Here is an 18,568-nt window from a genome sequence, read left to right on the forward strand (position 1 = left end):
AGTGTGTGTTTACGCTTGCCTGAAAGGCTTGGAGGTCTCTCTCTGTTATCTGTCCAGCTCTGTACTTGGAGAACTTGTTTCATATTTGAATTGCAGTTTGGAGGAAGATTCTGTACGAGAAGGTGCTGCTGAGCCTCTAGTGCAAATGAGTCTGGAAATAGATTAGCATTGCATATAACATATGGTCAGGGGATCCTTTCAGTAGTTGCATTTTTATTAATTTTATCAAGCATGCCAAAGTGAGGACTGTAAGTGAAGCACCCTCCAAGACACTATAGATATGCGATTTACAGACTGTGGCTCAAGCTGTGGCCACTGGTTTCTCCCCATGAGGAAGATGTTGATTAGGTGTTTGAACTTTTACGCTATGGGATTTGTTCCCAACAGATGCTAGACGCTGGCATCATTAAAGTGCAGTTCAATCTTTGCTGGAATCCTTTTCCTCAGGTGTATTGTGTGTTAGATCCCAGTCTGCTGTTGGATTTTTTTCAGTTTCTTGTTTGTTTAGCTCTCATTTGCCGTTTTTATTTTAAATATCACTTGTGCTGTTTCATATATTTTTACCTTCTGTACTCATGTTCCCACCCACCCATTGTGAATACCTGACCTGCCGTAGTTCATGCCAACCTTGTCCTTCCCTTTCATCTGTATGCTGCCTTTTTTCCTTATGTGAATAATGTTCCACGCATTTTTCTTTCTGCATAACTTCCGTTTCAAACTTTTCCTTGCATTATTTCCGTACTGCTGCCTCCAGTGTTTTTTCTATGTACTAAAAATCTACCATGAGTAAGAATTTTTTCTTTTTTTTGGAGTTCCATGCTTTTGAGTCTTTCTTCTGTTGGAATTTCATCACGTATCATATGTACTCAGTATAACAAAACTAAAGTAGCCCCAGGATCTGTAAAGTGGAGCTAATGTTGAGGTTCCTTAAACTTGCCTTCCTTTCGATGACCAACAGTAAAGTTAGTATAAAATTTAATGCAGGAGCTGCTCTGCTTCTCGCTTGGTTTATAATGTCATTGCACATTTTCTTCTTGAATTTATGTTTTCAATCGCCATTCTTCAAGTCTTATTTAGTAAAGAAGGATGATTGTTTTTAGAATAAACAAAAATAGACAGTCAATGGTTACTCTCAGTCGGAATGTCCCCACATAGCAAAAATGGTATGGCCCCAATCTGGACCACACAATGTGCTTACACGTCCCCACATATCGCAAAGAATAACGGCCCTTTGGTGGCCCAGATCTGGTTTGCCAGAGGTGGCCCACAAATGGGCCAGTTGCAGAAACACTGCTGGCCCTGTGATGCCCCAGATGATAGCCTAATGTGTACCTTAATCAAACCATGTAATAACAACAAGTGGCGGAACATAATAGTGCAAAAGTAACATGGAAAATCTCCATTCAGACAATGAATGGAATGATTCTTATATAGCACTTTCCTACTCTTCAGGATTCCTCAAAGTGCCCTCTACAATATGCCACATTCACCCAATCACACACTTTCTCTAAACTGAGACTCTAGCAGAGACTGGGTTCGAACCACTAACCTTCCTATCAGTAGGTGGCCTGCTCTACCTCCTGAGCTACGGCCACCTACAAGGAAAGATGAGTAAACCGTCACTAGGTTTTCGATAAAGTTTACACTCACGAACCTGTCAAATCTGTATTTGAAACGTTGGCTATCACAGCAGTATAGTATTGCAACATGGCATTTGGGTCTGCTCACTAAAATAGGAAAATAGGAACATAAATAGTGCCATCATTGCCAGACCTGGCCCACATCTGGTTGACATACACCCTGCCAGGACACCAGTCAGTCAGAAGTGTCAGCTAGATGCTGGATCCGGGCCAGACCTGTTTTCTATGGGCCTGGGCCACATAAACAAAACCATAATCGAGCCAGATATGGCATGCCATCTCATAGACAGTGCCATCTACTTCAGGCCTGTCCCATATCTGGATGACATACGTCTTATCATGCCAGAAGTCAGCCAGCAGTGCCGGCTTGATACCAGATCCGGGCCAGACCTGCTTGCTATGTGAGTCTTTGATGGCCAACATGTTGAAGTTGTCACTTCATAATGGAAGTTCAGAAACCATAGTGGCTATGTCCACTGCAATTTTACTAGTATTTATTTTTTACCCTGGCTATTATTTGGTTATTTGTTTGGGCTCACTGCTACTTAAGCCAGAAAAGCTGTTGCGGCACGGCTGATCAGAGTTAAGTCATCAGCGTACACTTGCATTTTCAAAACAATTTATTAAATGATCTGTGGAGATGACAAGCAAGGGGGAGGATTTCACAAATAATTAGCGTACTGACTGAAAACTACTTATGTGCTTTGAAATATTCACTAGATGAAAAATTATATTAAACTCTGTAACAATAAAACACATTCATTTGTAAGTTCATTTGTTTTGTGTCACACTTGATTTGCTTTATAAATATTTATTCCTTATCTAAAGGGCAGTATTGAAAGTCAGAGTTCTTCTTAGGATCACAACTGGACTTTGAAAGCTACCCCCACCCTTACAGTGTTATTCACAGAAGACAGACATTTTCTCTTTGACTCTAAATGCGTCGCATTTCAAATCAGTTAGATGAAAGCATCTGTTTTGAGTACTTATTACTTGCTCTGGCAAAAGACAGTCCTTCTGCCGGTAATGACTGCACTCTCCAGTTTGGGTATAGCATTCCTTGTTGATTTCAATATATAATTAGCATAATAAATACTTCTGTTGCATGTGAAGCCTTTTTCTCCTTAGCAAGGAGCAAATCAACTGTTTTTCCCTCTAAGAAGAAGCTTTCAAGAAGATGAGAGTAATTTTGCTTCCACAACATAAATATATGTATTGGACAAACACATATGGATACTGTTTACCGTTGCAGTGTTCCTTGGTGAAGTCATAAAGAACAGTAAATTTATAGTTCAGAGCAAAATGTATGGAATATGTAATCCTCTGTCCTACAGCTTTGTATTCACTCATGCCAGAGTGAAGAACAACATGTCATTACAGCCTGATAGTTGCAAAACATCCTGACAGCCACATGTATATCAGCGCTCTTGGGTGCGCATTGTAAACAAGCTATGAATGCAGTTTTTCACAATGCAAGAACTATGTGTCCACTGAGGGATAAAATGAAAATATCTAGTTCAGGAGACTTAGTAATACTTCCCTTTTTCACTCTTTACTGACTGTGGTGCGATAATATAGTGTTTATAAGACTTCTGTTTATTCCTTGCTGTGGCATTTCCAACATGATGAACAGACTGGACTCAGTGGCCCCAATCTGCGACTTCTCTCGTGTGTTCTCCTTCAGTACCGATGTCATATGTAATTGCTGACCTCGGAACTTATGAAATTGCACATAAGGGGTCCGTGCTACCACCGAGTACTTCTGCTGCTGCTACTCCTGCTATCACTGCACAACTGCTGCAAATACATAGGCGTGTGCTCCCACACTATGGCTAAGGCTTGGAAAATGAATTTGCCTGATGATGGAGAGGGTGCATTATCTGGTGGTACAGTAAAGTGCGTGTGGCCTGAGCAGACTGGCTGTCTCTAGCCCTCAGAATAGGAGCGGCGCTCTCCTGGGTCCTGGTAGGAGAATGGGCTGAAGCTGCAGTCTAATTCATCACAGCTCTGCAGGAAACAAGCAATCATGGGGAGGCTTCATAAAAAAAGAGATAAAAAAAAAAAAGTAAAAGAAAATCAGTGCAAAAGACACAACAGCTCTCGCTGGACTGGGGCAACTCCCCTGGTCACTGCATCTGCCTCCTCCACTGTCAGCTTCCTCGTGGTTTAAATGCTGAGACAGGGAGAGACGATGGAGAATAAAACAGAGTAGGAGAGGTGAGGATTGAAGACAAAGGGGTAATTATTGATAGAAAGCAATAAAAATAATCCAACATAGATGATAGGAGTCAGCAGTAGGAGGTTTCAGCTGGTAATGTAGTTTTGGGGTGATGTAATGCTTTTGAGTAAGACCCCAGCTCTGGTGATACTGCGTCTTTTTGTTTGCATTGCCACATATCTCAGTGTACAATTTGGGTGAGCTGGTTGTGATTGTGTACTCTATCTAATCTACTCATAAGAAGTCCCTTATCGAGGTCCCAGATTGTGGAAATATGGCACGCTGAAGGGTTTCTGTGACAACCTGGGCTTTCTGTCCAATCAGGGTGAGGGCTTTGAGATTGAGAGGTGGTCCTCGGGGGAGCTGTACTTCAATGAGCTTGGATGCTTTGCCACAGAGAAGCGCTTTTAGAGAGACCATCACAAAGTGAGATTCTGCTGAGAGTGGGCACTTTGACGTCCCCGCCATAATTGGAAGCACTTTCTAAAGGAGGGTCCTTTTTAAAATGCATTGAATGACAGAGAACACGGAGCATCCAATTTTGATTCCACTCATGAACCCTTCAGCAGCTGCCTTTCAGGCGTGCGCCATATATGTTATGACCCACCCATTTGTCAAACTGCCAACTGTTGTTCTTTTGTCTTCTTTTTTTTTTTATGATGTGTAAAAGTACGAGACATCTTTGTGTATTTGCTACCTGCTCATTCAAGCAAATCTCCCCCTGTAATCTTCTTCTATCTAGTCTAGATCTGTTTCCCCTTTTTCTTTTCTTTTCTTTTCTTTTTTTTTCTCAGAAGTTGCATAGTGGTTTCATCATCTTGAGCAGTACAAGCCAGCAGGGTATCGCACAAACACTACAGACAGGCTCATTTTTCACAGGTTGACTCCCCAGCTATCCTGCAGGATGTGTCACGACAAACGGCGGATATGTGACAGATTCACGTTGCACCCGTGTCCTTGCATTAGAGAGAAGACACAGTGTAGCTCGTGGTCACGAGTTTTGTGTGTTTAATGTGTGAGTGTGTGCGTGTGTGTACAGAGAACTGTTTTTCTCGGCACTTTATGAGAAAAAGGGTGTCTGCCTGCTAGTGTAAGTCTGAGTGCTGTACAACTCTTGTAGTATTATGCGCAGAGATCCAGATGAAGTGCTCAACAGCCAACCTTTTTCCCAGCAGGCCTCAGTTCTCCACCAGCCAACATCACCACCTCCGCTGTACCCAGCATCGTCACGCCTATCGTCAACGGATTCACCGGCATCCCTCATCAGCCCAACGGACACCCTGCAGTGGAGACCGTTTACACCAACGGCCTGCCGCCCTACTCCACCCAGAGCCCCACTGCTGCCGACACCCTCCAGCAAGCCTTCACTGGTGTACAGCAGTACACAGGTAGGAGACAGAACGGCTTTGTTTACGATTCTGTTATTCTGAGGTTTTGCACTGGCGTGTAAACACTATAAATGAGTAGCAGCTATGAGACAATAACTGCAGGCTATGTGGTGCGTGAGTAGCGTGAGGTGGTATGTATTCAGATAGTGTAGGACAGCGCCTCAGAACGAAACATCAGAGAGGCTTTGATTACGTGTTACGCTTGTGTGATCGACCTTAAGCATCCTTGACACCGTTCTCTGTGGGATCCCCGATTTTACACTCATCTCTCTCACATTCCCTCCTTCCTTCCTTGTTCTACTGCTTCGCGTCCGCAGCGATCTACCCGGCCACTACGCTGACTCCCATTGGCCAAACGCTGCCCCAACCAGCACAGGTCATCCAGCAGCAGCAGCAGAGAGAAGGTGAGGGTGAGAGAACATTATTGCTTTTACACTTCACATGCCTCATACTTTGTAATGGCTAAACGGGGAGACGAGCACGAGAGACCAGTCTTGCTTTGCTTTTACACTGTACACACTTCATTTTGAGTCTTGTTGTACAGCGAGAGAAGAAAAACACTCTAACATCATTTTCATTGTGTTTAATAGATAAACAGAGCGGACTGTGTGAGACTGTAAACAGGTCTCGTCTCGACATAAAACATGGGGATTGATGTAGAGTAGTATTATAGTAATATATAGTAATAGTGATAAGTAGTAGCATATCTTTTATAATAGCCAGCTGTGACAGTAAGTGTGGATGAAACACACATATAAACAACATCAATGAAAATATGGTTGCAGGCAAATTGGGACAGCTTATTTGAAGATTTTCAGCTTGCAATGTGATGATTTTAATAAACTCCTGTTGCGTTTTTATTAAATAAAATATATAAAATAGCAACACATAATGTATATTTTAATTATGATTTGAGCCTGTGCCAGGTGTATGCAGGAACGGTGAAGATACATCTAAAGGCCACATATGAAGGAATCATGAGAGTGGATGCTCATGCATGAATGCTCATTTCAGCCTGTACTGTCTAATTCTACCAATGTTAATGAATCATTTATTTATTTTTTGTATGATGGGTAGTGCCACATATGTCTGAGACAGCTCTTTGCACATATTCTGTATTTATTTTGGGTAATATGTAGGTCTGAAAAAGACAAACTGACTGCTTTTTCTCTCTTTTTCTATCAAACTTTCGCTGTATCTCTGCAACCAGGTCCAGAGGGTTGTAACCTGTTCATCTACCACCTGCCACAGGAGTTTGGAGACAATGAACTCATGCAAATGTTTCTGCCCTTCGGTACCGTCATCTCCTCTAAGGTCTTCATGGACAGGGCAACCAACCAGAGCAAGTGCTTTGGTGAGTCCTACAGTGCAACATGCACACAGTCCAAGACCAACTTGATATCATATGAAATTATATCAAGTCAATTTGTATTGACCCCGGCTTGAGAGATAAAGACACTTGGTTCTGAATAAATCTAATAATAATAAATCAGTCTTGGTGTATACAGGTTAAATAGTAAAATGTTTGTCTTTTCTTTATTTTCAAACACACAACACAAAATTTTTTATATATATATAATGTATATACCATTGCCTCTGATGACATTTGACAGCTCACAGACCTGGAGGACTGAGCGATCTTACCCCTGACAGACTGACCTAATTTTGCATCTTGATGACTGTTGTGTTTTGGCACCGGCGCTTTTAAAGCAATGCGCAGAGTACATTGCAGCCAAAATAATCGGGATGTAGTCGATCAGACCGCACGTCCTTGTTTCTGCTTGCCGGCTGTGTGACCTGGAAACCTTGAGGTGCTGCATCAGCATCCTCATCACCATTGTGTAACCCCAATATCTGTCAATACCTTCACCGCTGAGGCTGATTCACACATTTCCACACCTCTTGTCCCATTTAGCTCTGGCAGCCTACATGCGCGTCCAACCCCAGGGCTTACAAAAAGGCAGGCAGTGATGGTTGAGGGGAAGGAAGGAAAAGGACAATTATAGATCAGCTTTTGTTTTCACTTCAGGGAACCAAAGAACCTTGGGCGAAATTGATCACCAGTTCCGTCTCCCTTGGGGGACTTAATAATATATAAATTCATGAAAGAGGAGCTATTTGCAGTATTGACTTATGCACTATGCATTTACAACATAATGTTAGGCCTGGGGAAGGAGGGAACACGTGTGTAATTAATCTAGAAAGGAGAAAGAGGGAATAAACTTAGATTGATGGGGTGTAAAAGACAGAGAAACTGAGCTTAGACCTCTAAACGGGTATCTCCTCTCTGTTTCTAGCCTGAACGCATTAAGGTGATGGCGGGTTAGGAGGTCACCTCCTTATCCCGTCTCTATACTTTCTTCAGACTTCCGTTCAGCTCGGCTCTTTGTAGCGCAACTTTTCCCCCGTAATGGGCCAAACCTGAGCCAAGCAGGCCATGTAGACTCCCTCCCATGTGGTGGTGGACGTGGAGAGCCTCCTGCTGTTTTTTTCATGGGTCATCAGCTGTTCCTAATGACACCACAGACACAGCGGAGCGCATCAGTGGAGACACACTCCACTGAAATTTCTGGTCACTGAATTCTCAAGGCTTTATTTTTACACATGATGGAAACAGGATGTTCATAGGTTTGAGGAGGTGGTTTATCGCGGGGAGGTTTTGTGTGTCTGCAGCAGATTTGTCTCCTATGATCATCGTTCTGTGTTTGCTCTTGTTTTGATCAAACTCATTTATTCAGTGGTTTTTTTTTTCTCTTTCACTCATTCACAGGTCAGAAAATTAAAAGAATAGCACTGAGTCAATGAAACTTTGTAGGCGTGTTAACCGTCAGTCATTAAATTTCGAAGGTTCAAAATCCACGCAGCTGTAAAGAAAGTGCCTGCATGCTATAAAATATAACATTTATTTCGAGTTAGGGTCATTGGTTCTCTGCACTGTTTCATCATTTTATTACACCGCACAAAATCAACAAATGCATGCTTCTTATCCAAATCCTGGACATGTCTTCATCTCTGAATGCAGCTTAATATTATATTCCCAAATAAAAACAGTCAACTAGGAGAGAGCGTGAGCGCAGAGCGATGTCGTTTGGCAGTAACAGCCCCAAACTTTTCGTGGCCTATTTTTCATTAAAAAGCCACCTCGTGTCCGGCTGTCACGAGCTCTGAGCAGCTGTTAGGCCGCGCCGCAGTCCTTCCTGCATCAATAACACCATCTAGACTTCCGTTAGAGGTACACAGGACGTGATGAGGAAACCAACAGAACACTTACATTTTCATTATGATTGCCTTTTTTTCCACCTGTTTCTTTTTTTAACAGAGTAATTTACAGTAAATATTATTCATAAAAAATTACTAAAATTCTCCCCTAAACGCTTGTTAAGGTGCCTACATTAGGGCTGTGCGATATGACCAAAATCTCATATCCCGATATAGAACATCTATCGTCCGATAACGATATAAATCACAAAAAATTTTATATTTTCTGTAAATTCTGTGAATCTCGGGTAGGTGAAGTGTTTCCAGCTGCGCGTCTTGTACCTGGAGTCGAGTGTTTTAACCGATGCATGAAACTACACATTTTTAGACATAGGTTGTAAGGCCGCCGTTTTTTTCGTGAGTATTTATTACACGGCGTGCTGCGGGGAAAGCCTGTTCTAACGTTTGAGTCTAAGGTTTATTTTTTAGCACCTGACGACTATTTTTTTGCTTCTCATCCATCAATACTCTGCATACTTTTTCATGTGATTCCGTTTATTTTGAAAATTCTCAACAGCATCTTGAGCTTTATTGTGAAAGGTTTATGTGGAAAATAAACAAGCGGACATGCGATGGTTTTACCATCGTTGTTGCTAACGACAACGCATAAAAACAGGCGCTTGTCCGTCTGTAGTGTGGTTATATTAAATATAAGAGAAAGAGAGGACTTTAAGAAATGAATATAGCCACTACAGTGACCATCAAAACGATGAAAAAATATTGCCGTAAACAGTTTATTTTGCGACACCACGAAACAAACGATAGCGTAAAATGAAACATAGACGTTTTTATATCGTCATCCGATATATATCGTTATATCGAACAGCCCTAGCCTACATTATTCTTAGTTAGTGTAAATGAAGTTTTGCTTTTCTTACACAGGTTTTGTGAGCTTCGACAACCCTGCTAGCGCACAGGCAGCTATTCAAGCCATGAATGGCTTTCAGATTGGGATGAAGAGGTTGAAAGTCCAGTTAAAGAGACCGAAGGATGCCAGCCGCCCTTACTGACACAGCCTACCTTCAGTATTCATCGCAGCAGCACAGGTGAGCCCATAAGAGTATTGCTGATTTTCACCACTCTGTCCTTTTACACTCACGATGCAACTAAGGTTCAAATAATGCCACCTGACTGTTCCTGGAAAGTAAATATCGTTAGACTGATAAGTATTGGGTTGCTATATGTTCTGTGAATGCAAAGCTTAAACATTAAAGGTTTCTACAGTTTTAATATTTGAAGAAATGTAGAGGGGTTGATTTGATATGCAGCACTGTAGGCATATTAATTAAGGAGAAATCTGTCATCACTGTGACTGACGATGATTGATTGGTGTGGCAGCGTGGGTTAGTTCTCTCCAGACCATTAGACTGATATAATAGAACCATACTGAACTACTCAAAGTTTAAAGAAATTGATCTTTAGATTGACAGTTTAATGAGCAGTGAGATTTGAAATGGCCTTTTTCTTCTTTTTCTTTTCTTTTTTCTTTCTTTTTTTTGTTTCTAGGTTTTAGAGGACACGTGAAGATATTATCTTTGGAGGAGTTCAACTTTTTTTTCTCTCTCTCTTTGAAAGCAAAATATGTTTTAAAAAAAAATCAACACATATGGAATTTTTGAAGACATATCAGCATTTACTTATGAAGATGTAGGTTACGGCAGAAGAGGGAGATGCGAAGTGAGGAGGCGCTTCACCGGGGGACGTTAACAGTAACAGATGGCACAGTGCAAGAAAGACGAGAAGAAAAAAAAAAACTGGAAAAAAAGAAGTGATGAAACTGAACAACAGAACTTTTTCTTGTTGAGACTTGAATTGTTAATTAAGCAACAAACTAACAAACGAAAAGCAGCAACAACAAATAGATTTCTATATACATATTATATACACACATATATATATATAAGGAAAGAGGCGCTTGTGGCTTTTACTGTACTGGACAAATGAGGGTTCAAACTTGAAGATCAAAAAAAAAACCAGTGGAAAAAAAGAAACTATTCTATATGTCCACTGACAGACTTTCTTTCTCTTTCCCTCTTTCTCTTATTCTCTCCCCGTCTCTCTCAGTAAGCGCAGAAGTGCAGCCACTGAGGTTTCCATTAGCAACAATAGGACTGCAAATCTTTCACCCCTAAGGGACCAAAGGACCAAACATTTTTATTGTTCTGAACAGTAATATATAGTATTAATGATACTAATACTGCAAACTACTACTAATAATATTACAAGTTAAACTTAAGAAGAAACACTAGCTTCAGGTTGAAAAAAAAAAGAGCAAGGGTTTTTGATTTTTTTTTTTTCCTTTTACATTTATAGTTACTGGGTTTGAAAATATTAAAACAAAACAGAAAAATGTATTAAAAAAAAAAGTAAAGCTATACTATTTTAGTGCCGTAGAATACATGGGTTAGACATTGTTTCGGGCATGTTCAGATATATTCTTTTGCCTCTCGTTACGTCATCCGCATCGCAGCATTTCATCTCGGAAGCATGATCCGTCTGTGTTATTGTGTCAGAAGAAGAAGAAAGCAGTCCTTTAGTGCCAAAAGTGACACAGTAACCTTTTCTCAAAGCAGACATCAAAAGAACCAGAGCGTATTTAGCCAAGCGTTGCTGTCCTCTGTTCTTGCCAGCGTGTTGCGGTTCCATAATTGATCGTCATTGCGACTCATTCCATGTCATCATTAAAGCCTTGATAGTACAGATAATCTGACCATAAAGCACTGTGGTAAAAGTGCCACCCGGCTGAGCTGGATACGCAGCAGTAAAACAGCACAGCATCTGTAACTGCTTAATAAAATATACAAATGAGCCTGACAGCAGTTGTAAAAATTTCCATCGGCGTGTCACAGTGGTCCCTCCCGGGTCGTGCCCTCTTCCACTGCCAAGCTCCTCCAGCTGCTCTCAGCAGGCGGGAGCAGACTCCCCTCCTATTTCTCCTCCTCCCTCCTGCTTCTCTTTCCTCACCTCCAAGTGCCAGCATATCTCTCTCTTAATAGGGACCATCGGTTCACGGGTGCCCCAAAGCTAACCCGCAGCATAATTAGGGTAATGATAATATTGATTAGATGGGGAGCAGCACCGCAGGGCGAGAGATGCGCAATCAATTACACATTGGCATTTTGAGTGAATTGACTGAGTGACAGAGTTCATTTCTCTCTCAGTAGCTGGATGTTAGTCTTTTTCTCCCGTGTTGTCATCCAGAGTCCCTGAAGGAATCCCAAAACGCAGAACGGCAGCGTGTCCTGTGGGACACTTTGAAGGCACTTGATCGGTGTCATTATGGTAAAGGGTGGAGGCATGGAGATCTGTATATGGTGCTTAGAGGAGATTGTACATGTTCTTCAGTGAAGAGCAACTGTATTTTTTTTCTGAAAGGGTATAATAGCACAGTGCGAGCTTCTACAAAGAGAGAAGAAGCCTTGGCATTACCAGCCTTAGGAGGTCAAATTAAGAGCAAAATGATCCATCAATTAGACAGCAGCGGGCCTGTAAGTGTAGCTGCTACAGCTGCTGCTGTTTCAACAGGATGACAGCTTACCATTAGTGCTGGTCACACATGGCTCCTGTGCAGTGTGGTCACGACACATCAAGCCTGGAAGATACGATTAAATAACCAAACTTGTGTTATCTGTGCTTCTGTTTTTGCAAAGAGACACACATTCAATGCGTCCGAGATGAAATCTGATGCGCTGTTTGTTTTTGGGTTGTTGTTTTTTTCTATTTCACTCTTTGATTTGTTGAGTAACACTTACATTCTTTATTTGAATATCAGATTCATTGACTCAGTTTACACTCTGAAGCATCGTACCCCTCAGGACTCTGAGAGATCTCAGCACTCTGATCATCGCTCTAAACTTCAGACACATCAGTGCTTCAGACATGTAATCACAATACTGTCCCATACACTAAAGCGTCTTCAGATAGCATGACCACTGCGTATGCCTCTGCAGTCTGGAATAACAATTTTATCCTCCAGAATGACTCTCCAGATCCTGATGTCTGCATACGTTCATTTAGTGTTACTTTGACCCAGCAATTCTTCCTTTTTTCTTTTATTTGTGTGATTAAAGTTCACTGGATCAGTGTTATAAAAAAGGGGAGGGTGCATCATTTTCAGTAGACTGGGAGTAAATGTTATCCCCGGTTACTATGTGTGTTTTATTCTGTTGCAAGCAGTATTTAGATGCGCTAGGAGGGAGTTTTTTGAAATGCCTTTTCTCGTCATGAATTGCCAAATTATGCAAGTTTAACCACCACATTTCCTCACCTGACTGAAAACTTTGTGCCAGACTTTTTTTTTTTTTTTTTTAAATCTACTCTTATAAATACGGTAATTTTCAGGAAATATTTAGTGGAATAAAATATTTGATTTTGTGAAGTAGTATAATATTGTAGGGGGAGGATCAGTTCAGGATGTAGTGATATATAATGTACATTTTCAGTAAAAAGGTTAGATTTTTATATATTTGCCTGAGGGCGTCGTCTTTCCCCTGAGAAGTTACTCTTATTCTCTTCTCACAGCTTTAGGGAGCTGTGATATATGCCCTCCCTTTTCCCCAGGTGATACTGGGCCATGTGAACCCAGTCAAAATATCTTCTCTCATGGGATCTCTACTGGAGATCTCTACTGGAGATGGAGTCATTAAAATGAAAATAGACTTGGCCAGAAGCTCGCATAACGTCTCGTTTTTGGCCAAAAGAGACAAATTTGACTAAATTACAATGAGTGTGCTGTTTTATATGTAGTGCATAGGCCTCTATATACATATCTATAGATTCAGAAAAGAGAAAGGGGCTACAATCCCACCAACAATAATTTGTTTAAAATATGTAAGTTACTAATTATTAGTAATTATCCCTGTAGTTTTAAAATTAGAGTGCATGTGGTCAAGCTAAAGTCAATCTACATTATTTTCACTCTTGCATCCATTTATTTATTTATTTGTCATGTTGCCATTGTGCCCTTTTTGATCTCTGAGCATGCTCAATGGGGACTTGGGGGCGTTAAAGATTATGATTATGGTACTACTCATATTAACAGTATGATTCTTTAACTATGGTTTGAATGCTAAGGATAGTAGCTTATTATAAATATGAAATCTGTAAATTATGGAAAATCAGCACAGGACCTTTCTTTGGGTACGTACAGTTTGGGTAATGAAATGGGTGAGGGGAGGGGGGGAGGGTTTCGCTTTCTAAAGATATTAACTTTCTGGTTTCTCAGCACAAAGCGTACAAAAAGCATAGAAACAGCAGTATGGAGTCTGTGAGTAGACTTTACTGAAATGCAGGGCGCAAAAAGAAGAATCTCAGTATTATTCTTTTAACCCGGAGGAGAAAATGCTGTTTACAGGTAGTAATGTTTTTCTTTTTTTATTGAAGAAAAAAAAACAAAAAAGGAGAGCGCCACCTGTTTTTGTGGCAGCGTCAGTACAGCATGGAATAACTGACAGGGAAAGCAGTATCTTTTTATAAAAAAATAAAATAAAATTATGAAGAAAAAAAAATATGTGTTCTGTATTAGCCTGAGAAACCAAACATTTTTCCCCTGTTGAAATTTCTTAATACTTGCTGCTTAGATTACTTCATATTAATGACTGATGATTTAATAATTTTATAATTATCGGGTCAAATATGTAATTTGATGTTTATTTATTTTATTTATTATTTATTTTTCTTATTTATTTTGCCAGTTTTATTTATTTGATTTTACGGTTATGGTAAGATAAAGATATGTATCAAAAAAGAAATGCTTATCGAGGCTTTTCTCTCTTTCTCTCCTTTTTTTCCAATTTTACAATAAAAATTCAAACTGGATGTTTCGTTTCTCACACTTGCATTGAAGCGCTGAACCGCGGCGGCGCAAAGAGAGGGGGAGCTGTTGCACAAGCACTCGCTCCCCTCGGCATTTCCAAGAGCTTGAAACTTTTACAGGACGTAGATGTTGCTCACCACCTCAGAGGTCGTCTCTGACGCCGAGTGAGGAAGCTGCGGTAATTGCGTAACGGCCCTATATGGATTCAGGACTGCTGTTTAAAACCATTTTAAACACTTTTCACATGAAGCCGTTTTCTACAGCTCTCACATCATCGGGAGTCGACTCTGGAGTTCATCATGACTGGAATTCCAGTCGTTTTATTCTCATGTGATAACTATGATCCAACATATAGAGCTGTTTTGGTTATCTTTCACTCCGTTTTTGGAGCGTACTTCTCAGGAAATGGTTGATGGGAACAAAATACCAAAAAAACAAAAACAAAACCCTAAATATATAAATCCCAGTGAATAGGTGTCATAGCAACGCTTCACGAGAATAACGGGGACAAATATCATTACAATGCAGACAAGCAGGAAGCAATAAGTTGATATAAGGCAGGCACGCACCATCAGTCAAGTTTAGAAAACCGTGGCACTGCTTTGATGCCAGAAGCTAAATCTAAAGTAACATCTGTTGACATTTGAATTGTCTCCACATACATCTTGTAATGATCATCTTCATACATCGGGAGTCACTGTAACAAAAGAAGCAGAACAGCTGAGACATTAGATTCCTATTTTGAAGAGCGGAGATGGATATGAAAGAAAAAAGGGGGAGGGACAAAAAAGTAGAGCCACTGGCTCATAAAATAAATTGTCCCAATTACAATAAAGTGTGACTCTTGGTCAGTGTGCACGGCAGGCAGTTCATCTTTATTACAATCAGTTAATGAAAATCAATCCCCCTCCTGATAAACTCTTATCTCCACGGCCTTTGCGCACCCCTCGTGCCGGGAGATAATAAATTAGGGTAATATTGCCTTTGATGAGGGAGTGAATTGCAAATTATTGTAACTTTCCAAGATTTATGATGCAGATGCTTAATTTCCGAGCTGGGTTTTTCAGGGTGCCGGGGGGCCATTTGTTAAAAGTTTGGTGACATAGGCTCGTTAATAAAAATACACACTCCGACAGCCAGGTGTTCTCAGCTGTTCTCTACTGTTACAGTAGCGGAGGTGCCGAAGCCGCTCTAACTCCAAGCTTATAGGATTTGCGGGACGTTTCTCTTTGCCGTGCGATTTTTGCCTATAACAAATACATACGAAGAGGGAGATACCCGGGGGATGAAACGTGTTTACCAAAGAAGGCGCTGTCAATCATACGGCACCCCACCACCACCCCCTCCCCCGTCTCTATCACACAAGCCAGAAGTGTATGATTTGATATGTAGGTCAATACCCATTCTGCAGTGAGCCAGCGGGTGAGATATGTCTAGTTGCTCGCTGTCACTCTGATTATTGAGGAGACACAGAAAGATTGAGTTGGTCAGGTATGAGGGAGCCTGCAATATGAGATAGCTGTGTAATCGCTGCAACTAGAAACCACACACACACACACTGGTGCAAACTCCCTGAGAAATGAGTAACTTCTCACTCTTTGTTCTGCAGCGCTGACCCATGTAACAGGGTGCAATATACGAGTATGTTAGGTGCCATTTACGGGGTGCAACAGTCAGACTGTGAGTGCGTCATTAAGCAAACTGCTTCAGCAACAGAAGGTTAAGGTTATGAGTCATCAGGAATTGCGGGAATGATGCAAGGTGATTATTTAAGGAGCAAACAGAATCTCACAAGATCAGATGGGGGAAGTTACAGCAATGGTTGACCAACATCTTTTGCATCATTTAGCATAAATGATGTCTTTTTTTAAATTTACATATGCAGTAAGCTCTGTTTATTCTCTATTATAGTGGTTGTTCTTCTTCTTGATAAAACCAAGTTAGGTAAAAAGACCAGAGTCCCTGTGTACTTAAAAATCAGTATCAAAATAAATATAAGCACTTAGTGCTCTCAACGTTTGATCATCTCATGACACAAAAATCGCTCCTCATCAAGACCACCTCATTTATGGCTAAGGCACATCTTGCATTAAGACAGCCATCAATCTAGCCATTATCAATCAAGGAGAGGACTAACACACCACTATCTATTTATCTTGCCAAGTGCTCTATTAATATCAAATTAATTTCCCCATTAAGAGTATCAATCACTCAAGCAGTTTTTCCTCAACTCATTAGCTTGGTAATTGTCCTTGTTTACAGGGGAAAGTCAAGATAGCATGGCTCAAAGAGGGTGGACAAGCAATCTTTACAGGCTCTGGCAACATGTTACATCCACTGTGCTAATTCCTTGACAGGATTCCTGTGAAGTCTGTGGAGCGTGGAACATTTCACACAGTTTTCATTTACAGTTTTTGAGAAAATGTGTGTTTTTACTGCCAATCAAAAGTGTGTTTCATGTTTTAAATGTTCAAAAGATGTCAAGGAGCTCATCACCTTTAAACAGGCTGCATAAGAGGATGCTCTTGCATTGGGTTATTATTTAAGCTATAGTGCCAATCTGTCCTGCGAGGTCACGAGACTCGTGGCTTTTTAACTTTAAAATTCTAAAGCAAACCGGAAGGAACACGGTGTGATGCCATCATCTCAACCGAGCCGAGATCATACCTTTGGAGGAAAAGATATGTTAGAAAGAAAGTTGTAAGGTAAGCATTCAAAGTCTTTATCTAAAGTAAAAGTACCAAAGTAGCAATGTTCTAATCCCCAATGTGTATCTGACACATACATTAATCAGTCATGGCATTAAAACCATCATCTATAGGACCCAAAGACCTTGAGCCCTGCCATCACTGTGGATGTTACTTTTACACATACCACCCACTTGAGCCTTGTTGTCGACCTCATACCTCCCTTCACAGCGACGATCATCCTTGTCAGCAGCGGCTTCACACTCTGCCACAGCACAGAAACAGCTCAGGAATTGCTCAAGGAACATGACAAAGACTCCAAGGTGCTGATCCAGACTCAAACTCCCCAAATCCAAATTTAGACAAGCATCCTTGGGATGCATCAGAGCAAGCTTAATCCTCAAAGGTCAAACCCCACAACCCAAAGAATCCACCACCAACAGCACAGACACCCCCAGAGCTCCCTCATTCATGTCAAATCAGAGCTGTTTAGAGACACTAGGGAGACCTGGACAATATTAGCCATGTGTTTTATGTCATGTATAAGACATTAATAGATTGTTGATATCAATACACTGCATAGGAAACAATTTCCTGTTGCAGGTCTAAATGGTTTTCATTTATAGTTAGGTATTGGGATTTTGATTTGATTCCCATCATAGTTTTCAGGCTTCATCGAAGGGTCATTGGATAAATGGCATGTAGTGTTGTTGATCTTTTAAAAAATAAAATAAAAAGCATAATAATGAAAATATGACATTTTTGGTTAAAGCAATTTTTAAAGAAATTCTTGGAAACTGCATGGGAAGTATCTTGTAAGCTGTTCATTTTTAATGTCTAAATCTGAAATTGTTACTTTATATGGATGACAAACAACAGCTTGGGAAATTATTTGGATATGAAACATATTTAAATCTAAAAGTGCAAGTACATTAATATCATGCTGAAGTAGAATACTTCAGAAAATGTTCTTATTTCTACTGCTGGACCACCCAAAAACGACATTTTTCCTGCCAGTACTATTCTCCATCCTCGCCTTCCTTCCCGCTAACACCGAGAAAGAGGTGATGAAGTCTGCCAAGAAAGACCTGAATCACATTCAGCCATCTGCAATGTGATTCGCATGTGAAAGATTAGAAAATCGTGGCAGGTTTCATCTGTCATCTCACACATCATGCAAATGTCACATTGTCTTTATTTAAAGAAATGGGACATGGAGAGATTAAGTATGGTTGCATGTGTGATGAAACATGCTGTCACTCAGTATTATAAAATTACAGTCAGCTTACCTATAATTCAATTCAAGATATAAATTACATCCATGTAGACTGATTATAGAGCATTAATTCTTAATGTCTTCATAAGGAGTGTGCCCGGGCTTTCTTAATTGCATTTTTAATAGAAATAAAAACTGATCGCAGCTCTCTCTCCCTCTAATCGCAGCACTCACTGTTCATATAGAGTACAAATATACGCACCGCGTGGTGTTGTTGACTCTAACCTGGTGTTAACCACAGACTAAATCCTATTTAGAGCCATGCAGCATTCTGGCAGACAAAAGC

General features: G+C 40.6%; 1 protein-coding gene across 18 annotated transcripts in view; it reads left to right on the top strand.

Annotated features, from left to right (window-relative positions):
* Nucleotides 1-14,291, top strand: part of celf5a (cugbp, Elav-like family member 5a) — a 194,749-nt gene extending 180,458 nt beyond the window's left edge. For 5 of the 18 annotated variants that reach the window (XM_082525565.1, XM_082525558.1, XM_082525560.1 and 2 more), the window contains exons 9-13: nucleotides 5,031-5,246; nucleotides 5,564-5,656; nucleotides 6,457-6,600; nucleotides 9,387-9,550; nucleotides 10,011-14,291. In XM_082525565.1, the coding sequence (XP_082381691.1) occupies nucleotides 5,031-5,246; nucleotides 5,564-5,656; nucleotides 6,457-6,600; nucleotides 9,387-9,514 (581 nt within the window). In that variant the 3' untranslated portion in view covers nucleotides 9,515-9,550; nucleotides 10,011-14,291. The remainder of the gene's footprint in view (nucleotides 1-5,030; nucleotides 5,247-5,563; nucleotides 5,657-6,456; nucleotides 6,601-9,386; nucleotides 9,551-10,010) is intronic. The other 13 variants (XM_082525572.1, XM_082525567.1, XM_082525569.1 and 10 more) reach the window with 7 other exon arrangements.
* Nucleotides 14,292-18,568: the final 4,277 nt, after the last annotated feature.

The sequence above is a fragment of the Aulonocara stuartgranti genome (genome assembly GCF_965226115.1).
Source record: "Aulonocara stuartgranti genome assembly, chromosome: 23".
Taxonomy (NCBI): Eukaryota; Metazoa; Chordata; class Actinopteri; order Cichliformes; family Cichlidae; genus Aulonocara; species Aulonocara stuartgranti.